Raw genomic sequence first — 27,886 nt, forward strand, 5'->3', positions numbered from 1 at the left:
GAATACTGACACAAATATACAAATGGATTACAACAACAAATCAAATATTGTTTATAACTTAAATAATACTTATGCCAGGAATGCATAGTCAATAGTTGGGGAAAATCACCATAATAATAAGTCCTATCAATGATAGAATAATATAAAATATAAAAGATCTTTAATAAAATATATTCATTCACAAATTTTTAAAAATTTAAACAGGTATAAAGAGTTTCTTTTCTATGACAATAAGACTGAGTTTAAAGAATATAGAGTTCCATTGTTATTTATTTCTGATGATTAAAAAAGCATATGATTCAGGAGAACAAAATCTAGTGTTAAAGGTTCTTTGCTGATAAACTGTATGTATGTATGTATATATGTATATATGTATATATATATATATCCCTCCAGGCAACTAGGGGTAAGTGACTTGCCCAGGGTCACACTTTTAGGAAGTATCTGATTTCAAAATTGAACCCAGGTCCTCCTGACTCCAGACTGATACCCTATCCACTATGCCAACTAGTTGCCTGTGTATGTGTGTGTGTGCATTCACGCATAATTGAAACCTGAAAAAATGGGATTGCTGAAGTTTATTCAATAATCTCTTAAATAGTAATATTAAGCAGGACATAGACCAGTGAAATGTTAGTTACTCACCTAAGAGGTTCATCATTGTCATGGAGAATGACCTGTTCAGATTCCCTCTAGATGATAAGTTTCTCCAGGAACTGTTTATAGATGACACTGTGCTGACTCTAACAGGTCTCCAAATACTAGAGTTTCCTCAATAAAATGCAAAGGCCACTCGAAAGAGGTCAGGTATAAATCCACAGAGGAAAAAATGAGTAGACAAATGCATATTGTCACTAGCAATCTGTTGGCTGGGCAGCCCTATATGTTGGTCTATTACTGCACACCTCTGGGATGGGCCCTTTCAATGGATGATGAACTAGAACCAGAAGCAAACGAGAATTTATGCTGAAACACATATTGGAAATTGTGAAGCATTCTTAGTGATTCTGAGCTTTTCTGGTATAAAAGACTCTCTTAAATGCAGTATTTTCCTGGTGATATCATATGACGGTGATTCATGGAAGACTATTCTCAGAGGAATTAAAATTCAGGCAACCTGAAATGCATTTGAAAGACATAAGCTGGCTGGAAGCAGGCTGTCACATGTCAACAGGGATGATGATTTGGGAATGAGGAGCAGTTATAAAAGGCACCATCAAGAACACAGATGATAAGAAAAAGTAGTGGGCCCACTAAGACCCAAAAAATATTAATGGGCTAAAACATTGGCCGACAAGGATAACTACATGGCCAGACCTATGCTTTAGAAAAATCACTTTGTAGCTGAGCAGAAAATGGATTTGAGTGCGGTCAGACTTCAGGCCGGGAATCCAGTGAGAAGGTCATTGCAATAGTCCAGGTAAGAGGTGACGAGGGCCTTAATTAGGGTGACAGCAGTGTAAGTAGAAAGTAGAGGACATATATGAGAGATGTTGTAGAGAAAGAAATGATGATAAATGGATATATGAGGTAGTGGAGAGGGAAGAATTAAGGATGACACTGGTTTTGAACTTGAATCATGAGAAGGATTATGTTTAGGAGAAAGACTGTCAGAGAGGAAGAAAATGAAAAGGTAAGGGGTCTGGGGTGTGCTTAGGCCAAGTTGGCTGAATTTTTGTGGGAGGTCCAATAAAGCACCACATAGACACCAATATTTCAGTTCTTTGGGATTTTATCCTCTGTAGCTGATCTTAATTCTTTCAATGTCTTAAAGTCAATATTCCCAATATCCCTCAATATTCTCAACAGCTTCTAACCTAGTTCAGGCTTCAGGTCTGCTAACCTACACTGGCACAACAGCCCTCTCATTAGCTTCCCCACCTCTGCTCTTTCCCCCATACAATATATTCTGCTCAATTATTCCTCCTAAAGTGAAAGGCTCTGATTACATCATGAAGAAACTTCAATGGTGCCCCATGACCATAGAATAAAATGCCCACTCCTTAGCCCAGCATTCAAGTACCCTCTCCCTCTGCCCCCAAGTATTTGGCAACTATTTCCAACTATTTCCCCAACACTCACTCTTTTTTTTTATTATTATTTTTATTTTTTAAACCCTTAACTTCAGTGTATTGGCTCCTAGGTGGAAGAGTGGTAAGGGTGGGCAATGGGGGTCAAGTGACTTGCCCAGGGTCACACAGCTGGGAAGTGTCTGAGGTTGAATCTGAACCTAGGACCTCCCGTCTCTAGGTCTGACTCTCAATCCACTGAGCTACCCAGCTGCCCCCCCAACACTCACTCTTGGCTCCAACCAAAGTAGATTATTCATCCCCATTCTCCTAACCCCAACCCATTCCAGACAGTAGACTCACTCCTAGCTTTGCACTTAAGCTCATGATGTTCCTCCTGCCCAAATGCCCTTCTTTTGTCCCTCTGTATATCTCCAACTCCTGATCTTCCAAGGCCCATCTGTCTCATGTATTTTCTGTAGCCTTTCATAACCTCTCCAGCCCATAGTGAGCTTTCCCCCTCCTGGGGTGCCCATAGCACTTGGCATCTACGTGAATAATTGACCTCAATAAGGCAGGCAAACTAAAACATTATGTGAGAGAAAACGAATCCATTTCATACATTTTGACAACAGCTATATATTGTCTCTGGTTATTGTCAGGCTTTTTGTGTCTAATAACTATCTAGTTCTACCCCTAAGCTGCAAGATTAGGGCCTAGGTCTGTTCATTTTGTCTCTTTTTCTGACCAGCTAATGTCTCCCTCCAATGCTGCCTTCCTTTTACTCTGTAGCTCGTGCTTGAAGTATCCCCTATTAGAATGCAAGCTTCTTGAGGGCAGGGACTGTCTTTGTTTTTTCTTTGTATCACCAGGCAGAATGCCAGGCATATAGTAAACAATAAATGTTTGCTTGACTGATTGATGGATCTGACAAGGCACATTTGGATTAGCAATGTTGGGGAAATGAGATTGTCATATTCAGACCCTTGATTCAGATCCATTGGGGAAAAGTTCCTAAATGTTACAGACCCAGAACATTGCATGCTGCTATGAAAAACTTCCTAACAATTAGTGCTATTCAAAATTAGAATGGGTTGCCTGGAGAAGTGGTAAGTTTGCCCTCCTTGGAGGTCTTCACTTGTTAGATATATTATAATGGGAATTCCTTTCAAATATGAGTTGCATTAGATAACTATTGAAGTCCCCTTTAATTCTCAAATCCTATGATTTAGAGACAGAGACCCTGGATTTCCAGCTCTGCTGTAATCTCAGGCAAGTCACTTAGTCTCTCTGGGCTTATCTGTAAAATAAGAAGGTTGGATGAGATGGCCTCTAAGGTCTCCTCCAAATCATTATCTGTGATTCTTTGGTGTGACTCTCCCTTTCACTATGATAGACCTCTACTGTGGCCTTTTCTGTTTCAGTTACACCTTCTAGGAAATGGCTCTCCCCCCACCCCCTTTTTTTTTTGAAACCCTTAACTTCTGTGTATTGGCTTCTAGGTGAAAGAGTGGTAAGGGTGGGCAATGGGTGTCAAGTGACTTGCCCAGGGTCACACAGCTGGGATGTGTCTGAGGCTGGATTTGAACCTAGGACCTCCCGTCTCTAGGCCTGACTCTCAATCCACTGAGCTATCCAGCTGCCCCCTGGCTCTCCCTTTTATATGATTTATGCCTCCCTCCTCATACTGGACTCCTTGAAGCCTTTAGAGCAGGGGTCGGCAACATATGGCTCTCGAGCCATATCTGGCTCTTTGGAGGGCCATATATGGCTCTTTCTGCAGGAGCCATAAAGTCAATTTTTTTTCAGGCGCTGTTACAGGAGAGCGCACTGTGAGCACTGTACGGCTCTCACGAAATTACATTTTAAAAAATGTGGCGTTTATGGTTCTCACAGCCAAAAAGGTTGCTGACCCCTGCCCTAGAGGGATCCATATACCTCTTAGTAATGACTTGTCCCTCACACAGTAAAACCCCCTCTTCTGGCATTGGTGCCTCTCCCACCTGCAGAGTAATTTCTGTTTTATCCATGTTCTTCCTTTCACATTTGTCATGCTCTGTGATCCTCCTGTTAAGTTCACAGTAGGCTCTCTGCAGCTGTTGGGAACAGAGAGTAAGGTTGGTTGAGTCTTGACCTCCTCTCAATGGAAAGATCATGCTGAGAATCTGGCTTCAGATTTAAGGACTCTAGGTTTTGAAAATCGGATTTGGGAGATGTTGGGTTAGAGAGACCTAGAGGTGGATGCACCCCAGGAGTAGGAGGCTAGATTTGTGTTTAAAGGTCTTGGGTTGTAAGGATTTGAGTTTTTGGAGAAATGCTGGGGTGCTGAGGACCATGGAATGAGGCAGGTAGCTTTGGAGGATTCAGTTTGAGGGGAAGACACAAGCATAAATGATTCTGGAAAAAGGAGAGAAACAAATGTGACTGTATGGGACCTTGATGACTAAACTAATCCAAATTCTAAACAGACATGTACAGAAAAATGGAAGCAAGAGTAAGTAACTGAGGATAAATATAAAAGGAGAGTATTATCCTATAAGAAGAATGTCAAGAGAGTTGAAGAACACGAGTTGGGAAGGCATGCTAAAGTCAACAAACCAGGCTTTTTAGTTACTTTGTGACCAAGAGGAGGATTAAAAACTGGGAAGGACTGCTACTTTGGGTGGATGAGAATGAGAAGGCAGAACTATTCAACCCTCATTTTGCTTTTGTTTTCTCTTCCAAGAAAAACAATCCTTGTTTAGGAAAGAACAAAACAAAAACAATTGGTAAGAAGAAGAAATTTAAGACAAGTGAAATGGTAAAAGAGAACCTAATTTTCCTCAAGAAGTTTAAGTCAACGATTGGACTTTGTCCCATGATACTGAAAATACAAACAAAACTGGCAGATATAACTGCTGATGTGCTGTCCATGATCCTTGAAAAATCCTGGAGAATGCTAATAATAGAGAAGAGAGTAGAGCTGTAAACTATAGGACATTGAGCTTGATCCTATTCCTGGCAAAATTCTGGAAGATGTTACTAAAGGGATGGTCTGAGAACATTTAGAAAAGGAAGCAAAATCATACAAACACACAATTAGAATATATCAGGTTCAATGAGTGCAGATTATGCCAGATTAAACCTCATTTCCTTTCCTAACAGAGTAGCTAGGCTGGTAGATAAGAGAAATAGTGTAGATGACATTTAAGAAATAATTCAATGAATTATCTCATGTTAGTTTGGTGGACAAAATGGAGAAATGTGGATTCAGAATTGGTTGAATGACTAGATTCAAAGAGTAGTCATTAATGGGCTCATGTCAACTTGAAGTGTGGTCTGAGAAGTCTATTTTCAGTCCTATGATATTAACTTTTTTTTTCTATCAATGCCTTGAATCCAGGAAAAGCATAGTTATTAAATTTTCCAGATGACATGAAGCTAAGAGGAATCTAATACATTCAATGATAAAATTAGGGTTCACAAAAGTTAGAACAATGGAATGAATCAAATAAGATAAAGTGTAACAGGGACAAATGTGAATTCCTACACTTGAATTTAAAAAGCCAATTTCACAGATACAGAGTAGGGGAGCAAGGACTATATTAGGGTTACTGTGAAAAGGATAAGGGGGTTTTACTGGACTTCAAGATCAATAGGAGTTAATAGTGAAAATGGCATCTCTAAATGCTAATAATGTTCTCTTCCCTAAACTGGACTGAGAGGTATGCTATACAGAATAAAGGAACAGTTCTACTCTGTCTGCTTTGGTCAGACTACATATCAATGATTGTGATTAATGCTACTCTTACTGGTTGGAATATATCCAGCAAAGAGTGGTAAAAGCACTGGAGAATATGCCATATTGACTGAAGGGACTAGGGATATTTAATCTGAAGAAGACACTTAGGAGGGACATGATTTTTTTACCTAGTCATTTTTCAGTCATGTCCCACTCTTTGTGACCCCATTTGCAGTTTTCTTGGCAAAGATACTAGACTGATTTGCCTTTTCCTTCTCTAGTTCATTTTTACAGATGAGGAAATGGAGGCAAACACAGTTAAGTCACTTGCCTTGGGCAACACATATAGTAAGTGACTAAGGCTAGATTTGAACTAAGGTCTTCCTGACTCCAGACCCAGTGCTCTATTCAGTGTGTTATCCCAACTACCCAGAAATGACATATCTGCCTTCATGTATCTGAAGGGTTGTCATATATAAAAGGTGTCAGATGTACTTTTTAACTCGTAGAAGGAGGAACTAGGGATAATAAACGGAAGATTCAGATAGGCTGATGTAAGCTGCATATAAGAAAACATTTTCTAGTAATCAAGAGTTGTTCAGAAGTTCCCTCTCAAGAAGTTTTAAAAGCAAGGGGTGGATGGCCACTGAGTGATGCTGTTGAGGGGATTCGTGATAAAATAAGGGTTGTTCTAGATGTCCTATGAGATCCCTTCCAATTTGAATTCAATGGGTTTGGGAACCTACATGGGGGAGTCAGGCTCTGAGTTTGTTGGGGGGGTTAATTTTGAGGGACCATGGGGTTGTGGTCTTGTCCATATTAACCTCCTTATGACATCGTTCCTGCTCCTTCTGCAGTTCTTGCACATTGGAAGCCATTCTGTAGGAAAAGAAGGTAGAAGTAAGGGTGGTGGTTTCCCTTAATCAGTACCTTTATGCATTAACTCCAGCCTTCACTTGCCCTATCCCAGTGTCTCTCATTTAACTCCTGAAACTTTCCCCTCTCCCTACCCTGCCCTTCCCCATGAGCACCGCTTGGTTTCAATGTCCTTCTGCTTCTGGGCCTCTTGGGCCCGACGCTGTTGCTCAGCCTCCATCTTCTTCAGCATGGCATCTGTGAGAGTCACATCCCAAGACTTCAAGACATCTACCACAGCATCCAAGGAGGCTACCTACAAGTGGAAAATAGATGAAAGACATCATGAATACACATCGATGCCTACACATGAAGTGGGTATACACAACTGTTGTGTATCTTGTAGGCTGGAGAGCCAAGATATTTTCATCTCTATTTCACACATGAAGAAAAAGGCTCAGAAAAACAAACTTGCTAAAACTAGTAAATCTGATCCAGAATCAATCTTGATTCTAGGCCTAATACTCTTTCTACCATATCATGCAACATCATACTCATTAGCATAAGTCATCATCACTGTGTTTATGTTATCCCTCAGAAACATCTTACTCTTTCTGATACCTCATCATGATATAGAGATAATCCTGGTCCTCTAAGGTGACGGTAGTAGATCATAAGCTTCAGAAAGTTCTACCAAGCAGAAAAATATTTTGAGGATAGTCTCAATGATAAGATGGTCTAAGTACAGGTTAGAGACCAGTGACCCCGAGAATGGACATTTCTAGTGTTAAGGGTTACCCCATGAGTAATCTTGAGTTTGAGTTTCCAGTTTGGCAGTTCCTGGATCTGACTGAGGAACAGTTCATCTATAGGGAGATTTCCTTAACAAAGCATTTATCAGAAGAAGAAGAGTACTTCCAGTAGGATCACCCTTTAGCTCGGAGACCAAAACCTGGACATGGAAGTGGAGATCTAGACCTTACCAACCATATTGTTATGAATTGTTTAGTATGTTTGAAGAGAAAGGGAAATATTTATTTAGCAGTGGGAGGACTAATGTTTCTAATAAGGCTAATAAGCTATATGAGTCTTTCATGTTTCTGTATTTGTTCATGGATTCTTGTATATCCTTTGCATTTAATGTATTTTCTCAGTGAGTAGAACAAAAGTTGTTCAATATGCCATATCATATACCTATATTGTACATTTAGAGCCTATGGAAGAATTAGCAACCTGATCATTTACATTTGGAGAGACCATACTGAAGCTCTGTTTTAGAGACTTTCCTGTAGTTTTATTCTGGGATAGAAGTATAAGAAGTCAAAGAGCAAAGCTAACTCTTTGGGGTCATGTCCTCAGGAAAGAACCTTGCCTGTATGAGGCAGAGCCCTAAGATTCACTGGGCCATCGCTGATATTTACATTTCTATCATTTCTCAATCCTCCCAATTTCAATTACAAACTTTAAAGAATTCTGAACTACAACCTAACAAGTGGTCATCCAAACTCTTTCCAATGAATTCCAAGAAGCATAAATTTATTACCTTATGAGGCAATCCATTCTGGTTATAGATAAGGAAGCTCTAAATGTTAGGAAGTTTTTCCTCTTCACTACTTTTTTTTTTTTTAAACCTTTACCTTTTGATTTGGAATCAATACTGAATATTGGTTCCAAAGCAAAGGAGCAGTAAGGGTAGGCAGTTGGGGTTAAGTGACTTGCCCAGGGTCACACAGCTATAGAGTATCTGACTCTATAGCTAATGCATCTAACGCAGGACCTCTTCTCTCCAGGTCTGGCTCTATCCAGGGGGTCAGCTATCTGCCCAACTCTTCACTACTTTCACTAATTGCTCTTTGTTCTACCTTCTGAGGCAAAATGGAACAAGTCCAATCTCTTTCACGTGAAGACATTTCAAATATTTGTGTAACAATTCCTGGAAAGGGGCTGGCTGGCCACAAAAGCCCCTGGGATTTGTAGCTTTTCCCAGTTTGGGAAGAGGAGAAACTAACACAACTTCAGTTCATGGGTGGGAGAGCAGAGTGCAGAGACTTTGCACACATAACAGCCAAAGTTTGAAGACTTTCAAGGAAAACAAGGAGAGGTAATAGCTGTCCCATAATAGCACATGACCAGGGTTAAGAGCTGATATCTGCCACACATACAGTTCCTTCTTTAAAAACCATGAGAGGTGACCTCTAAATGGACAAGTTAGGAGGTATGTGTGACTACATGGGCCCTCTCCTGTCCCAGCTTAAATTCCTGTATTTTTCTTAAATCTTAAATTCCTGTATTTTTCTTAAATCTATTCTATTAAAGATTCATTTGCTGGATTTAATATTATTTCTCATAAACACTTATGGTCAATACTGTTTGTATGTTACTAGGTGTCCCTTTGTTTGTGGCATGAGGATGAAATTAAGTCATGAAGGAGAAAGGGGCCTAACCTTGTGAAGGACAGTGCTCAAACTCTAATTCATTATTAAGAGTTTTGTTTTCTAACTGGGGGTCTAAGCACGAACTATTTTGTAACATCCCTTCTAAGTGTAGAATTGCTATGACTTTAGGCCCTATGTTAAAAAACTACATTACAGATGTGAGTCAAAGTTACATTATAGGAGCTCATCTGGGATCAACATTTTTTCTCTACTGCCCAAGAACTCATGACATATTTCCAGGGTTTGTTTTTCATTTTGACATTTAAAATCAATTTTGTTGTTATAATTTTATAATTATTATTATTATTTGTTTTATTACTTGAGTTGGAATCTCAATTAAGTCCAATGATGTCTAATTTTGAAGAGATTTTTATGTCAACAGTCATGAATGCAAATTTTAATGTACATTTATAGATATGTGGGGTAGACATTGTGTATGTGGAACTGAGGATGTTATGAAAGTTTTGATGGACAATATGAGTTAGGGGACATTAAGAAAGTTCACCTAAGATGGGGGGTTAGGACAAGCCACATAGATGTGCTAATGTAAATTATCAAAGTCATGTGAATATAAAAAGTTACCAGGAAAAATTGGGAAAGCAAGTACAATAATGCACTGTTGGTGGAGCTGTGAACTGAGCTAGTCATCCTGGAAAACAATATGGAACTATGTCCCCCCAAATTATTAAATTGTACATACTCATTGATCCCTAAATACTAGGTCTGTATGCTAAAGAGATGAAATAAAGAGAAAAAAGACCCATGAGCACAAAAAATATTTATAGTAATTCTATTTGTGATGTCAAAGAATTGGAGCCTGAGGGATTACTCCTTAATTGGGGAATGGCTAAACAAATTATGGTATATGAATATGATGGAATACCACTGTGCTATAAGAAATGATGGAGATGGTTTCAGAGAAATTTGGGAAGAATTGTATGAATCAATGTAAAGTGAAGTGAGTAAAACCAGGAACACAATTTATATGGTATCAACAATATTATGAAGATATACAACTCTGACAGATTTAGGAGCTAAGATTAAAACAATGACCATTAACAAATCGAGAAGACTCATGATGAAACATGCTACCCACTTCCTGAGAGAAGGGTGAAAGGTTCAGAGTGCAGAATGAGACTTTTTTCTTTTAAATGGACAATGCAAGAGTTTGTTCTGCTTGATATTAGAATGCGACCTCCTTTAGGTCAGAGAAGACCTTCCCTTCCCTCTTTCCCCATTCTTATATTTGGCAAGTAGGTGGCACAGTGATAGAGTACTAAACATGAATTCAGGAAGATGATTTCATATCCAAACTTACTAGCTGAGTTAGCTAGTGTAACCCTGAATAAGTCCCTTAACCAGTTTGCCTCAACTATAAAATGGGATGTCACTATATACTTACAGGATTGTTATAAGAATTAAATATGCAATAATATTTATAAAGTGCTTAGTACAGTGTCTGGTACATAGTAGGCAGTTAATAAATGCTTATTCCTCTCCCTTCTCCTATCTGCATCCCCAGTACTTTGCACAGTGCCTGGCATATAGTAAATGCTTAACAGATTTTTATTTTCTTTCTTCCTTGACTATACTTGTTTGAAATAAGGTTTTGGATGGTTTTTTTCCTCCCTCAATGGGAAAAGGAGGTAGAAGAAAGAGAAGGCAGATTTTCACTGAATGAAAAAATAAAACAAAATAAATTTTTAAAGAAAAGCTAAGAAGCAAAAGGACTGGGGCTGGGACAGCAAGAGGCTGGGGCTGGTACTAGAGGAATTAAAACAAGGGCAGTCTTTTCCAGGAGAAGAGGAAGTCTCAATCTGGGTTTAGAAAAAAAATCCTGAGCCCAAGGTCTAGAAGGGAGGCTACACTCATGGTTGAATTGAATAGCACTTGTTTATATAGTGACTAAGGGCCCTGACGCTGTAATCAGCCTAGAGACTGAGCTGCTCAGTTTTCATATCAATAATGCACAAGATCAAGGCCCTTCCTGGGAAGAAGGGGGTTTAGAGACATGCTTTAAAGAGGAGGGGGATCAAAGGGTGTGGCCCGGGCCTTAGAATAGTAACAGGACAGACTGAGAATCAGGTCTAGGATTTCACAGGGAGGGTAGACATCTTGGTCAGGGGAAAGAGGGAGTAAAGGGACTGCATATATCCACACCTGCTGTGGAGTATTTCCGTCATCTGCATAGATCCGTGGGTCTGCTCCATTCTGCAAGAGTATCTCCACTACTGCGAGGTGTCCACCAAAGGCAGCTCTATACAGAGGGGTCCGACCAAAGGCTCCCTGAGTTAGAAGAGACTCCCTGAGCTGGATGCCCTCAACTTCATCCCTATTCCCTCTCATCCAGGGCTTCCTAAACCATAATTCCTCAGCCGCTCTTTTCCCCACCTCCCAGGACTCCCTAAACCAAAGGGCTTGATCCTTTCTAAGCCAGGGCTTCTTCTTTCCTTCTGACTCTTTGGTCCAGGATTGCTACACCACTATCCACCAATTCCTCTCCTCTCGTCCGTAAAACTCTCTAAACTAGGACCCATAGCTTCCATTCTTGCATTAAATCCCTTCTCTTCCTCTAGGTGCCCCCTTTCCCTCCGTACCTTGCAGTTGAGATTGGCACCGTTCTCCACAAGGAACTTGACTGAAGCAGGATGCCCTCCTCCTGCAGCCTCCGACAGTGGTGTGTTCTCATTGGCATCTGTGCACTCCACCATAGCCACATGGCTCTTCAACCTCAGGGCTTTCCCCCGATCATCGTGGCCTATGCCCTCCCGGGTCAGCACGTCCCCTACCTCCACAAAGACCCACATGAGTGACACATAGGGAGTGACAGGAGGAAAACATGTCCAGGGGCCACATGGGAATACACGTTCATGTGACACAGCCTGGAGACACACAAGTGGGATGACAGAGGGACACATTCCTTAGTGACATGCTAGGTATGAATGAATAATGGAGTCGAAATGGGTGACATGCACAGGCATATAGGGATATACACTGGGTATATGTGAGGGGACACAGACAAGAAGTACAGATGATACATACAAGGGTCAGGTCTAGAGGAGAACACGCGGACAAGGACCAAGACAATCCTATCTCTTAGTGTTTCAGCTCAGATATCTGTCCTCTATCTGTCCTAGAAGTAAGTCTGCTCTTTTGTTTTCTGCCTGCTTTTATAGTAGAATGTTGAGAATGAGGAAAGTATATAGAACCTGGGACAGTATGGTCTGAGGACAGCAGATTTGGGAAGACTTCTAAACTCCATGGAGCGGGTGGGACACAAGTATGGTCACATCCTCCCTGAGCTCTGCTTTGGAATATGAGGTATCCCTTGCAGTAAGCTGGACAACAATATGGGAAATAGATTTCAACATTTTCCTAACAAGCCCCTGTTACCAGTCCCTGGACATGATTTCACTCCTGACTCTATCCTTGTTCTAGTCCTTGATGAATCCTCAATAGCCCTTTGTTGACCATTTTGACCTATACTTATCCCTGGATGATCCAGAAGTTAATCTAGCCTGACTTCTTGCTGACCTTGAAATGACCCTTGGAGAAGACCCCCTCAATGATGCATAGAATACCCCATGCTGACCTCCTTTAGCACAGCCCTCATTTCCTCTACATCTCCATCAAATGCAGCTTCCAACATCTGCTTCTTACGCATCTGCTCCTCCTGTCTCTTTCGCCGTTCTTCTTCCTCTTTCTCTCGCTCCCGTCTTGCCTGCTCCTGCTCACGCTTCACCATAGCCAGGAAGGCCTGAGAGCCAAAGTGTGATCTCCGCTTACCTCTGGGTGACACCAGCTCCCAAAAGCCAACTCAAGAGATGTGGCAGACAGAGTGAAGGCCACTGACCCCTTTTAATGAACCACCTCTGTGACAAAGGTCCCTGTGGGTCATTCATCCAGTATCATGTTACCTGACACCCCTAAGTTCTCAGGATTGTGGACTCCTACCTCCTTTTGAAGCTGGTCCATTATGGCTGTGTATTCTTCCCGCTCTTTTATTCGACGGTCTCGTTCCTTCTGTGCTTGGTACTTCCTGAAGGCACACTGAATGATGATTGCTGCTCGATGTTCCAGAGAAGACTCTGCCATGGAGATGAGAGAGAAATGAGAACCCAAAGAGGATAAATGTGTATACCTGTATTATATACATGCATATTGACAATATGTGTATGCATACACATACACACATACACGCATGCACCCCATCACTAGTCTATCCCTTGAGCTTCAGAACATTTCAAAACTAGATCTCCCAGAGTCATCTCAAACTCACACGTCTAAAATTGAACTCATTATCTTTTCCCTTAAACCTTTCCCACTTCCAAACTTCCCTATTTCCACCGAAGGCACCACTATCTTTCTAGTCACCCAATTTTATAACTGTGGTATTATCCCAGATTCCCTACTTCGCTTCACTCTATATATCTAATTAGTTGCCAAATCTTGCCATTTCTACATTTAAAACATCTCTCCTATTCAACCCCTTCTTTCCATTTACACATCTCTTGATTCAGGAACTGATCATATCTTGCCTAGATTATTACAAAAGCCTCTCATTTAGTTTCCCTGCCTCAAGTCTCTCACCATCCCAGTCTGTCCTATACATTTTTATAAAAGTATTTTTCTTTAAGCACAGGTATGATCATGCGACTCCTCTACTTAATTTCAGGAGTCTCCTATTGCTTCTAAACTCTATTTGCTTTTAAAGTCCTATACAATCAGGTTCCAACCTATCTTTTCCAGGCACACTGGACATTTCTCTGCCCCCTAGTATGGAGGAACCTAGGACAAATAAGGCCCATTGAGGAAAGCAGCCATAAAAGACATGATTGTTAGTTTGCCTGGGATTTCATGGCAAGGCTGGTCTGGCCCTTGCTTTGAATCTCTCTCTGTCTCTGTCTCTGTCTCTGTTTCTCTCTCTCTTCTCTCTCTCTCTCTCTCTCTCTCTCTCTCTCTCTCTCTCTCTCTCCTGTCTNCCCTGCCTCAAGTCTCTCACCATCCCAGTCTGTCCTATACATTTTTATAAAAGTATTTTTCTTTAAGCACAGGTATGATCATGCGACTCCTCTACTTAATTTCAGGAGTCTCCTATTGCTTCTAAACTCTATTTGCTTTTAAAGTCCTATACAATCAGGTTCCAACCTATCTTTTCCAGGCACACTGGACATTTCTCTGCCCCCTAGTATGGAGGAACCTAGGACAAATAAGGCCCATTGAGGAAAGCAGCCATAAAAGACATGATTGTTAGTTTGCCTGGGATTTCATGGCAAGGCTGGTCTGGCCCTTGCTTTGAATCTCTCTCTGTCTCTGTCTCTGTCTCTGTTTCTCTCTCTCTTCTCTCTCTCTCTCTCTCTCTCTCTCTCTCTCTCTCTCTCTCTCTCTCTCTCTCTCTCTCTCTCTCTCTGAGTTAACACTTGTAAAAGGGAATTCTTTACTCTCTTTGTCTACTTTGAGTTAACACTTAGTCAACTCTTTCTTTTAGTACCCCTACTTAGTACCTAGCTAACCAATAAGTAAAGAGAGCTCCACTCTTTTAACCCAATCATTCAGATATGTGTGAATCCCATGATAAAAAAGGTTTACACCTTCAGAGGCCTATAATAAGAATTAACAATTTCAGCTGTGAGAAGTGGATTCCACAAAACACTGCCCCCACTGGGCAGTGGTGGGCAATTTGGAAGCTGTGATTGGCCTCTGTGAAGAGGGGAAGGGACAAGAAGCCATTATAAAAGGCCTTGAATTACTGGAGCTGGGAAGTTGGTTTTAAGAAGAGTTGGCTTTAGAGGGGAATTCTGGGAAGATGGCAGCTTAGAAGCAGCAAGGCTCCAGACCTCTGTAAACCCTTCATCACCTATCAAGGACAAAGGGTATCAAGGGGACAGAAAACCAAATCTGACAACAGAATGGAGCTGAGGGATACTTCTGCTAAATCAAACTTAAAACGTGAAAAAAAAAAGCCTGAATTCTTGAACTTTTGGGTTTGAAGGGAAAGGAAAAAAGAAGATCCCAGGTTCCTTCTTCCACCTAATGTACTGAGACTCTGGCAGATCCTAGAATCTCTGGGTGGGTAAGGGCTCTAGTGTGGAGGGAGTGCCTTGCTGGCATAGCTGTGCTAGACACAAGGCTTTGATCACAGATGGCAGGGAGGCAGCTGGAGGAGAAGCGCAAGGAGGGGGGCCAAACACTCCATCTTGCACTGCCCCCCACCCCATCCTTTACTCAAGGTTTTGGCCTCAGGGCATATCAAGCTTTGCAGATCAACTCCACTTGGGATTAATCTTATCAATACAGCAGATAAGAAGTCTTCAGAGGGCAGGGAAGCTTCAAAACCCCTCCCCTAGAGATTGCAGTAAAAGTAGCCAAAATCACATCTTTAGTTTTTACTACCAGATGGGGAAGATCTGGCCCCAGGGCTCACTAATCTCACTAATCTAGTGAGTCAACAGAGCAGAGAAGAAGCCCTTCTAGGACTGAATAGCCCAAACCCAAAGATCCAGTAAATAATCAAAGGAGCAAGATTACAGCCAATTATAGGGGAGAAAGAAGGAAAAAATATGAGTAAACAACAGAAAGAGAAAAAAGAAATTACAATTGACAGCATCTATCCAGGAAATTAACAAAAAGCAAATGTATCAGAGAAGAATCAAGGAACACCAAGAAAAAACACAGAAACTCCAGTGAAATGGTGACAGGCTTTGGAAGAACTCAAAATTCAATGAACTCAAGAACTCAAAAAACAATCAAGAGAGGCTGAAGACAACTGGGAAAAGAAAATACATGAACTTAAACAAGAAAATAGTGCCTTAGAAGCCAAAACTGACCAGCTTGAAAATGAGGCAAAAAAAGTGAAAGATGACCTACAAAGAAAATCAAAACAAAAGGAGGATGACCAAAAAGCCAGGGATGAAATTCAGTCTTTAAAAATTAGAATCCAACAACTAGAAGCAAATGGCATCACAAGGCAGCAAGAATCTATAAAACTAAATCAAAAGAATGAAAAAATTTAGGAAACTATGAAACACCTCATTGACAAAACCTTAGATCTAGAAAATAGATCCAGTAGAGACAATTTGAGAATTATTGGACTACTGGAAGATCATGACAAAAGGAAAGGTCTGGACATCATCCTACAGAAAATTATCTAAGAAAACTGCCCTAACATGCTTGAACAAGAGGGAAAAGTAGAGATTGAAAGAATCCACAGATCACATCCTACATTTAATCCCCAAGTGACAATGCCCAAGAATGTTATAGCTAAATTCAAGAACTATCAGACCAAGGAAAAAATATTACAAGCTGCTAAGAAGAAGTCATTCAGATACCATGGAACCACAGTTAGGATAACACAGGATCTGGCTGCATCTACACTGAAGGACTTTGGGATGGAATACGATATTCTAGAAAGCAAGGGAACTAGGCCTATGACCAAGAATCAACTACCCAGCAAAACTGACTATATTCTTGCAGAGGAAAGTATGGTAATTTAATAAAATAGATGACTTCCAAGCGTTCATAAAGACAAGACTGGACTTAAACAGAAAATTTGATGTCCAAACACAGAAATCAAGAGAATCATGAAAAGGTAATTAAGAGAGAAGGAAAACAAATCAAAACTTTTTTTTAAGGGACCCAATAAGTTCAAATGATTTGTATTCCTATAAGAAAAGATGATATTGGTAACTCTTAAAAATTGTTATCATCATCAGGATAGCTAGAAGTATACTTACAGGGTATAGTGACGAACTGTATAAGATCAAATGTCAAGATATATACATGTATTTATAAGTATATATAAAACTAGAGGTAAAAAAAGATAATATTAAGAGAAATGGGAAAAGAGATAAAATGGGGTAAACTTATATTTCATAAAGAAGCGCATGGTGGGAGTGGGGGAGAAGACCAATACACTGGAAGAATAAAGAAGTTGGAGACGGAAAATACTTAAGTTGTACATGCATTGAAATTGACTCAAAGAGGGAAGAACAATTAGACCCATTGGGGCAGAGAATTGACTTGTGTCCTTTAGAGAAGTAGAAGGGTAACAAATGGACTGGTGGGGAGGGAAGCAATACTAGGGAGGGAGAATGTGGGAGGTAACTCAAAAAGACCCTAAAGAAAAATAAGAGGGGAATAAGAAGGGAGGGGGGAGAAAGGGAAGTAAAATAAGGGTGGGGATAAGTGGGACTGATTAAAAACAAAACACTGGTACAGAAGAAAATAATGAAAGAAGAAAGGGCAGGACAAGGAGAGGAAATCAAAATGTTGGGGAATACACAGCTGGTAATAATAACTATGAATGTGAATGGGAAGAACTCACCCATAAAACAGAAGCAAATAGCAGAATGGATTAGAACTGAAAATCCTACCATATGTTGTCTACAAGAAACACACACTAGGTAGGTAGACACACACAGAATAAAGGTTAAAGGCTAGAGCAAAATCTACTGGGCATCAACTGAGAAAAAGAAGGCAGGAGTTGCAATCATGATATCTGACAAAGCCAAAGTAAAAATAGATCTAGTTAAAAGAGACAGGGAAGGTAATTACATCCTGATAAAAGGCAGTATAGACAATGAGGAAATATCAGTACTCAACATGTATGCACCAAATGGTATAGCATCCAAATTGCTAAAGGAGAAATTGGGGGAGCTTAAGGAGAAAATAGATAACAAAATTATACTAGTGGAGGCCTGAACCTTCCTCCATCAGATCTAGATAAATCAAACCAAAAAATAAATAAGAGGGGCAGCTGGGTAGCTCAGTTGATTGAGAGCCAGGCCTAGAGACAGGAGGTCCTAGGTTCAAATCCGGCCTCAGACACTTCCCAGCTATGTGACCCTGGGCAAGTCACTTGACCCCCATTGCCTACCCTTACCATTCTTCCACCTATAAGTCAATACACAGAAGTTAAGGGTTTAAAAAAAATTAAAAAAAAATAAGAAAGAGTTAGAGAAGTGAACAAAAATCTTAGAAAAATTGGAGTTAATAGATATGTGGAGAAAAATAAATAGGGACAAAAAGGAATACTCCTTCTTTTCAGCAGCACATAGTACATTCACAAAGACTGACCATGTACTAGGATATAAAACATAGTAAACAAATTCAAAAAAGCAGAAATAATAAATGCAACGTTTTCAGATCATAATGCAATAAAAATAGTTATTAGCAAGAGTACAGGGAGAGGCAAACCAAAAACTAATTGGAAATTAAATAATACGATTCTTCAAAATCAGTTAGTTAAGGAACAAATCATAGAAACAATTAATTTCATTGAAGAGAGTGACAATGATGAGACTTCTTACCAAAATCTATGGGATGCAGCCAAAGCAGTACTCAGGGGGAAGTTTATATCCTTGAGTGCATATATTAACAAATTAGGGAGGGCAGAGGTCAAAGAATTGGGCATGCAACTTAAAAAACTAGAAAGTGAATTAAAAATCCCCAAATGAAAACTAGAATAGAAATCCTAAAAATTAAAGGAGAAATTAATAAAATTGAAAGTAAAAGAACTATTGAATTAATAGATAAGACTAGAAGCTGACACTTTGAAAAAACAAATAAAATAGACAAAGTACTGGTCAATCTAATTTAAAAAAAGGAAAGAAGAAAACCAAACTGACAATATCAAAGATGAAAAGGGAGACCTCACCTCTAATGAAGAGAAAATTATAAGGCAATCATTAAAAATTACTTTGCCCAATTATATGGCAATAAATACAATAATCTAAGAGATATGGGTGAATATCTACAAAAATATAAATTGCCTAGATTAACAGAAGAAATAGAATATTTAAATAATCCAATATCAGAAAAAGAAATTGAGTAAGCTATCAAAGAACTCCCTAAGAAAAAATCCCCAGGGCCTGATGGATTTACAAGTGAATTCTATCAAACATTCAAATAACAACTAATCTCAATACTATACAAACTATTTGACATAATAAGCAAAGAAGGAGTTCTACTAAATTCCTTTTATGACACTAATATGATACTGATTCCAAAGCTAGGCAGACCAAAAACAGAGAAAGAAAACTACAGACCAATCTCCCTAATGAACATAGATGCAAAAATCTTAAATGGAATACTAGCAAAAAGACTCCAGCAAGTGATCAGGAGGGTTATTCATTATGATCCAGTGGGATTAATACCAGGAATGCAAGGATGGTTCAATATTAGGAAAACCATCCACATAATTGACTATATCAACAAGCAAGCCAAAAAAAATCACATGATTATCTCAAGAGATGCTGAAAAAGCCTTTGACAAAATACAATACCCATTCCTATTGAAAACACTAGAAAGTATAAGAATAGAAAGGCCTTTCCTAAAAATAATTAACAGTATATATCTAAAACCATCAACAAGCATCATCTGCAATGGGGATAAATTAGAAGCCTTCCCAATAAGATCAGGCGTGAAACAAAGATGCCTATTATCACCTCTATTATTTAACATTGTACTAGAAACACTAGCAGTAGCAATTAGAGAAGAAAAAGAAATTGATTTAAATATTTTATTTTTTTAGAAAAATTTTCCATGGTTACATGATTCTTGCTTTTACTTTCCCTTTCCCCTCCTTTCCCTCCCCCCCTCCCCATATCCAACACACATTTCCACTGGTTGAAAAAGAAATTGAAAGTATTAAAATGGGCAATGAGGAGACCAAGCTATCACTCTTTGCAAATGATATGGTCGTCTACTCAAAGAATCCCAGAGAATCAACTAAAAGGCTAGTGGAAATAATCAACAACTTCAGCAAAGTTGCAGGATACAAAATAAACTCACATAAATCATCTGCATTTCTATATATTTCCAACACATCCAAGCAGCAAGAGTTAGAAAGAGAATTGCCATTTAAAATTACCCTAGACAAAATAAAATATTTAGGAATCTATCTGCCAAGACATACACAGGAATTATATGAACACAACTATGAAACACTTTCCACACAATTAAAACTAGATCTAAACAATTGGAAAAACATTAATTGCTCATGGGTAGGAGAAGCTAACATAATAAAAATGACCATCCCACCCAAATTAATCTATTTATTTAGTGCCATACCTATCAAATTACCAAAAAACTTTTTTACTGAATTGGAAAAAACTATAAGAAAGTTCATTTGGAAGAACAAAAGATCAAGAATATCAAGGGAAATAATGAAAAAAAATGTGAAGGAAGGTGGCCTAGCAGTATGAGATCTTAAAATGTACTATAAAGCAGTGGTCATCAAAAAATATGGTACTGGCTAAGAGACAGAAGGGAGGATCAGTGGAATAGACTTGGGGTAAGTGACCTCAGCAAGACAGTCTATGATAAACCCAAAGAGCCCAGCTTTTGGGATAAAACCCCTATTTGATTGCTGGGAAAACTGGAAAACAATACGGGAGAGATTAGGTTTAAGTCAACATCTCACACCCTACACCAAGATAAATTCAGAATGGGTGAATGACTTGAATATAAAAGAGGAAACTAAGCAAATTAGGTGAACACAGAATAGTATATTTGTCAGATCTTTGGGAAAGATTTTTTTTAAAACCCTTAACTTCTGTGTATTGGCTCCTAGGTGGAAGAGTGGTAAGGGTGGGCAATGGGGGTCAAGCAACTTGCCCAGGGTCACATAGCTGGGAAGTGTCTGAGGCTGGATTTAAACCTAGGACCTCCCATCTCTAGGCCTGACTCTCAATCCACTGAGCTACCCAGCTGCCCCTGGGAAAGATTTTAAAACCAAGCAAGAGTTAGAAAAAATTACAAAATGTAAAATAAATAATTTTTATTACATTAAATTTAAAAGTTTTTGTACAAACAAAAACAATGCAACCAAAATCAGAAGGGAAACAACAAATTGGGAAAAAATCTTATAACAAAAACCTCTGACAAAAGTCTAATTACTCAAATTTATAAGGAGCTAAATCAATTGTACAAAAAATCAAACCATTCCCCATTGATAAGTGGGCAAGGGACATGTATAGGCAATTTTCAGATAAAGAAGACAAAACTTTGAATAAGCACATGAAAAAGTGCTCTAAATCTCTAATAATTAGAGAAATGCAAATCAAAACAACTCTGAGGTACCACCTCACACCTAGCAGATTGGCTAAAATGACAGCAAAGGAAAGTAATAAATGTTGGAGGGGATGTGGCAAAATTGGGACATTAATGCATTGCTGGTGGAATTGTGAATTGATCCATCCATTCTGGATGGCAATTTGGAACTATGCCCAAGAGCTCTAAAGGACTGTCTGCCCTTTGATCCAGCCATACCATTGCTGGGTTTATACCCCAAAGAGATCATAAAGAAAAAGACTTGTACAAAAATATTTATAGCTGCACTCTTTGTGGTAGCAAAAAACTGGAAAATGAGGGGATGCCCTTCAATTGGGGAATGGCTGAACAAATTGTGGTATCTGTTGGTGATGGAATACTATTGTGCTCAAAGGAATAATAAACTGGAGGAGTTCCAGGCGAACTGGAGAGATCTCCGGGAACAGATGCAGAGCGAAAGGAGCAGAACCAGGAGAACATTGTACACAGAGACTGATATACTGTGGTAAAATCGAATGTAATGGACCTCTGTACTAGCAGCAATGCAATGACCCAGGACAACTATGAGGGACTTATGAGAAAGAAAACTATCCACATTCAGAGGAAGAACTGTGGGAGCAGAAACCAGAAGAAAAACAAGTGCCTGATCACATGGGAGGATGGGGATATAATTACGGATTATATCTCTATAATCCCTAATTATATATATCAACATGATATATCAATAGGATATATCAAAATGAGTACCCTAGTGCAAATATCAACAATATGGAAACAGGTCTTGATCAATGACACATGTAAAACCCAGTAGAATTGTGTATTGGCTATGGGAGGGGGTGGAAGGAGGGGAGGGATAGAACATGAATCCTATAACCATGGGAAAATGCTCTAAATTAATTAATTAAAAAATTAAAAATTAAAAAAAAGAAAAGGAGTATTGGCTTTAGGAGTCATCTTCAGCTCAAGTTGTCTTAACCTGCCTCTTGGAGGAAACTTGGGTGAGTGATAGCTGGCTTTCCTTTCCTGATTTCCTTCTGGAGAGAGTTTAACTTCAGTTGAGAGGGTTAGCAAGTTGTGCCTGACTGAGTTAAGCATCAAAGCAATATTTAGTGTGATAGGCTAGACATCTTCTCTATTCCTTTTTGTATTTCTCTATTTTCACTCTTTCCATTTCTTTTGTAAATAAAAGCTATTAAAAGTCATTTTGACTTTGAGCTATAATATTTTAAATCAGTGACCCCTATATTATTTATAATTTTCATATATTTTAGTCAAACCATTAAAAATGAATTCCTACAGCACTCATCATCCTCCATGTTATAATCCACTCAAATTGGTCTTCCTCATTCACAGTCTTTGTACTGACTGTCATTCATGCCTGAAATGCATTCCTTTCTTATTATGCCTCAGAGTCCTTCCCTTTCTTTAAGATTCAGTTCAAGTATCATCTTTTTTGTGAAGTCTTTCCTGAACAATAGCTAAAGCCTTCCCTCCCAACTACTTTGTATTCTAGTACTTTACATATGTTTGATTCTATACAGATATAGATATTTATTAATTTTATATTTACATATAAAGTTATATATGCCTTGTCTCCTCCACTAGAATGAAAATCTCTGGTGAGTTGGTATTGCTTTATTCTTTGTACTTTCATTTTCTTCCTTGTCCTGCTCCTGGCTTTCTGGATTTCAAAATCAGGCAATTTCTACTTAGCCTTGCTGACTCATCCTGAAACTTCCCTCAGTGACTGGGTCCCCTAGATTTGGAATAGTCTACTCCTCCTATTGGCTGCTCACCCTGGAACATTCTTTCCAGCTATTCGATGCAGTGGAAGGAAGTAGGTCTATAGTCAGAAAGACCTGAGTTCAAATCCTTCCTTAGACACTTATTAACTATGTGACCTTGGGCAAGTCACTTAACATCTGTCTGTCTTTGTTTCCTTAACTGCAAAATGCGTAAAATAATAGTGCTACCTCCAGACTCAGTGTGAGAATCAAATAAATTAATATTTGTAAAGTGTATAACAACAGTTCCTGGTACCCACTAGGCACTAAATAAATGTTTGCTTCCTTCCTTCTTTCAGAAAAACTGCCTCCCAATTCTTCCCCTCTGGAGTTATTCCTGGAGCCTCTATTTAATTGAAAGGCCCAGGCCTGCTCATAAGCCTTCAATCTCCTCCCAGTCCTATTCTTGACTTTCTGAACTTCAAAATCATGCCTCTGATGGTACTTTCCTTTCCCTAAATCTTCTCCCCCATTTTTCAGCTTCCTTTCATATGTTATCTTCCCTCAACAAAATGCAAGCTCCTTCAGAGCAAGGATTGTCTTTTTGTTTGTTTGTATTTGCTTAGCACAGTGTCTGGCATACAACAAGCACTAAAATGCCTGTTTCCTTCCTTGTTTCCTTCTTTGTTTCTTTCTTTCCTTCCTTCTTTTCTACTAGTACCCCTAGACAGTATACCAGCCCTATGGCAGGAAAATGAATTGCTTCCATTTGAATTGTCTTTGGAAGATTCTAAAGATTTCCTGGTAAGATAAGGTAGTGGACACTAAGGTCCTTTCCCCAGCTGAATAGCCAAGCATTTAGACTCCACTGCAGAAAGCACAACTCTGATGGTTTGCTCACATTGTTTGAATGCCAAATGTACTATTTAATGGACTACTCACAATTAGGGGAGGATAGAATAGTTTACCTGTCAGATCTATGGATAAAGGAAGAATTTATGACCAAACATGAAATAGAGAACATTATAAGACACAAAATGGATGGTTTTTATTATTGTAAATTAGAAAGGTTTTGCACAACAAAACCCCAATGCAACCAAGATTGGAAAGCAAAAAACTGAGGAAATTTTTTTATAACAAGTATGTCTGATAAAGGTCTCATTTCTCAAATATACAAAGAATTAAGTCAAATTTATAAGAATACAAGTCATTACCAAATAATAAATGGTCAAATGATATGGACATGCAGTTTTCAGATAATAAAATCAAAGTTATCTATAGTCATATGGAAAAAGTACCCTAAATCACTATTGATTAGAGAAATGCACATTAAAACAACTCTGAGATACCATCTTCTTACACCTATCATTTTGATTAATATGACAGAAAAGGAAAATAATGAATGTAGGAAAATTGGAACAGTAATGCACTGTTGTTGAAAATGTGAACTAATCTAGCCATTCTGGAGAGCAATATAAAAGAGCTATAAAACTGTGCACATCTTTGATCCAGTGATACCACTACTAGGTCTGTATCTTGAAGAGGTCAAAAAAAGGGAAAAGGACCTATTTGTACAAAAATAACTATAGCATCTCTTTTTGTGGTGGCAAAGAATTAGAAATTGGGGGGATGTCAATCAATTGGGGAATGGCTGAATAATCTGAAGTATCTGATTATAATGGAATACTATTGCATTATAAGAAATGATGAGCAGGATGATTTCAGAAAAACTTGGAAAGGGGAAAGTAGGTGGCTCAATTGATAGACGGCCAGGCCTGGCGATAGGAGGTCTTAGGTTCAAATCTATTCTCAGACATTTCTTAGCTGTGTAACGTGGGCAAGTCCCTTGACCCAAATTGTTTAGCCTTGTACTGCTCTTCTGCCTTAGAACCAATATTTATATCCATTCTAATACATAAGGTAAGCTTTAAAAAAAAAAAGAAAAAGAAAAAAGTGGGACTTACATGAACTAATACAAAGTGAAGTGAGCAGATCTAGAATATTACATACTGTAACAGCAATATTGTACAAGGATCAACTATGAATGACAGCTATTCTCAACAATATAATAATCCAAGACAAATTCAAAGGATTCATGATGAAAAATGCTATCCACTTCAAGAAAAAGAAATGAAGGATCCCCGTTTGAGAAATGGTCAAGGGACATGAATAGGCAGTTTCCAGGTGAAGAAATAAAAACTATCAATAGTCACATGAAAAAGTGCTCTAAATCTCTCCTGATTAGAGAATCAATGCGAATCCAGACAACTCTGAGGTACTACCTCACACCTAGCAGATTGGCCAATATGATAGTAAGGGGAAATAATAAAAGTTGGAGGGGATGCAGCAAAACTGGGACATTAATGCATTGCTGATGGAATTGTGAATTGATCCAACCATTCTGGAAGGCAATTTGGAATTATGCCCAAAGGGCTTTAAAAGAATGCATGACCTTTGATCCAACAATACCACTACTAGGTTTGTATTCCAAAGAGATAATAAAAAAGGGTTGTACAAAAATATTCATAGCAGTGCTCTTTGTGGTGGCAAAAAAATTGGAAAATGAAGGGGAGTCCCTCAATTGGGGAATGGCTGAACAAATTGTGGTATATGATGGTGATGGAATACTATTGTGCTATAAGGAACAATAAAACTGCTTGATTTCCATAAGAGCTGGAAAGACCTCCAAGAACTGATGCAGAGCAAAATGAGCAGAAACAGGAGAACATTGTACACAGAGACCGAAACACTGTGGGGTAAACATATGTAACTGACTTTGCTACTGAGAGCAATGCAATGATCCAGGACAACCCCGAGGGACTTATGAGAAAGAATGCTATCCACATCCAGAGAAAGAACTGTGGAAGTAGAAACAGAAGAAAAAATATAATTTATCACTTGTTTATCGAGGTATATGATTTGAGGTTTTGGTTTTAAAAGATTACCCTATTACAAAAATGAATAATATGGAAATCGGTACCAAGTGATAACACATGTATAACCCAGTGGAATTGCTTGTCAGTTCTGGGAGGGGGGAGGGAAGAGGAGAAGGAAAGAACATGAATCATGTAACCAGAGGAAAATATTTAAAAAGAAATAAATTTTAAAAAAGAAATGGAGTATGAATGTAGATCAATAAATATTATTTTTTATTTTATTTTCCTTGTGGGTTTAAAAAAACTGATGTGTCTTCTTCCCTAGCATGATGAATATAGAAATATATTCTGAATGACTGCATATGCATAATTTATATTAAATTGCTTACCATCTCAGGGAGGTGGGAAGGAAGGGAGAGAAGGACAGATTGTGGAACTAAAAGTTTTTAGAAAATGAACATTACGAATTGTTTTTACATATAACTGGGGAAAAAAGAAACAATCAAAAGAAAGGCTTCTTATCAAACATGGGACTTTTTAGTTGAGATTTGAAGGAAAGCAGAGAATTTAGGAAGTAGAAAGAGACCATTCTAAGTGACATATTCAAGGAACAGCGATTATGCCACTGTAGTTAGATTGTGGAATATGTGGAGAGGGATAAGGAATATGTGGAATGGAATAAAGTATAGAAGTCTGGAAAAGTAAGATGGGTTAAGATGGGCTTTAAAAGCCAAACAGGAGGCAGCTAGGTAGTTCAGTGGATAGAAAGCCAGTCTCTTGCATTTAATTCTGGCCTCAGAAACTTCCTAGCTGTGTGACCCTGGGCAAGTCATTTACCTCCACTGCCTAGTCCTTACTGCTCTGTTGCCTTGGAACCAATACACAGACTTGATTCCAAGAGGAAAGGTAAAGGTTTAAAACAACAACAACAACAACAAACAGGTTTTATGTTTGATTCTGGAATAAAAAGCCACAAGAGTTTAATGAATAGGGAGGTGATATGGTCAGATTTGTACTTTGGGAAATTTAATACCTAAATGAGGATATATCATATTCCTGAAATCAGGAAGATCTGAGTTCAAATTTGACCTTGGATACTTACTAACTGTGTGATTCTGGGCAAGTCACTTAATCTGTTTGTTTCAGTTTCCTCATCTGTAAAATGATCTAGCACCTATTTTTCAAGGTTGGGGTGAGAAGTAAATGAGATGTAGAACACTTAGTACAGTGCCTGGCACATAGTTAAGTGCTATATAAACGTTAGCTATTATTATGTATTTGAGTGGGTCTTAACCCACTTAACTGCTTGAGGCAGGGAGACCCATCAGCAAACTGTTGAGATAGTTTAATCAAGAGCTTATGAGGGTCTACACCAGGGTGGTGGCAGTGTCAGAAGACAAATGGGACATATAGAAGTTATGATGGTAGAAGTGACAGGACTTGACAACTGACTGGATATAAGATGGGGTGAGAGTAAAGAATTGAAGATGATACCTAGACTGTGAGCCTGAGAAACTGGGAGAATGGTAGTACCCTCAAAAGTAACAGAGAAATTAAGAAGAAGGCCAGGGAAAGGGGAATAATCATTTATAATTATCATGAAAGGTAGATGCTGTTATTTATCCCCATTTTACAGATAAGAAAACCAAAGCAGACAAAGAGTACATAGCATATAGTCTGTGCAAAAGGCTGGATTTGGACTCGTGTCTTCCTGACTTCAGACCCAGAGCTCTAGCCACACACCACAAGCTGCCTCTGAGTAGAGGGCAGAGTAACAAGGGGCCTGTGAGGCAGTGGGAGAAAATTTGGCAGTATGTCCCATGGATCCCAGATCTCAGAGCTGGATGGTCATTTCCCTCTCCGTCCAGAAGGGGGAGACCATACATAAAGACACAGACACAGGGGAGGGACGTGTGTATATATGGATAGATAGGGAGGCATAGAGATAAACAGAAGACCCAGACTACCCCGACTCCCTCTCCGGAGTCTGTCTCTGCTTCATTCCCCTGTCCAGTGAGGAGAGACACAGCCTTGCACGCAGGAATGGCCTCACTTTAAGCTTGGCGCTGCAGGAGGCTTCAGGGTGCTCAGGCACATTTGTGAGAACTCTGTACCTCTTCTTACCTTTGTGGCTGGGGCCAGGGTTTTCGATGACAGGGGTAGCTTGTTGGAGCTTCTCAGGCTTAGTACCACTGGCTGGCTTCCCTGGGGGAAA

General features: G+C 39.1%; 1 protein-coding gene across 1 annotated transcript in view; it reads right to left on the reverse strand.

Moving 5' to 3' along the window:
* Positions 1-27,886, reverse strand: part of IQANK1 (IQ motif and ankyrin repeat containing 1) — a 47,504-nt gene that overhangs the window by 17,765 nt on the left and 1,853 nt on the right. The window contains exons 3-10 of the mRNA XM_044684761.1: positions 27,796-27,876; positions 12,975-13,108; positions 12,613-12,777; positions 11,618-11,809; positions 11,181-11,306; positions 6,762-6,901; positions 6,555-6,609; positions 4,013-4,105 (exon numbers count right to left, since the gene is read on the reverse strand). Of these exons, the coding sequence (XP_044540696.1) occupies positions 4,013-4,105; positions 6,555-6,609; positions 6,762-6,901; positions 11,181-11,306; positions 11,618-11,809; positions 12,613-12,777; positions 12,975-13,108; positions 27,796-27,876 (986 nt within the window). The remainder of the gene's footprint in view (positions 1-4,012; positions 4,106-6,554; positions 6,610-6,761; positions 6,902-11,180; positions 11,307-11,617; positions 11,810-12,612; positions 12,778-12,974; positions 13,109-27,795; positions 27,877-27,886) is intronic.

This window comes from Gracilinanus agilis, chromosome 1 (genome assembly GCF_016433145.1).
Source record: "Gracilinanus agilis isolate LMUSP501 chromosome 1, AgileGrace, whole genome shotgun sequence".
NCBI classification, from domain to species: Eukaryota; Metazoa; Chordata; class Mammalia; order Didelphimorphia; family Didelphidae; genus Gracilinanus; species Gracilinanus agilis.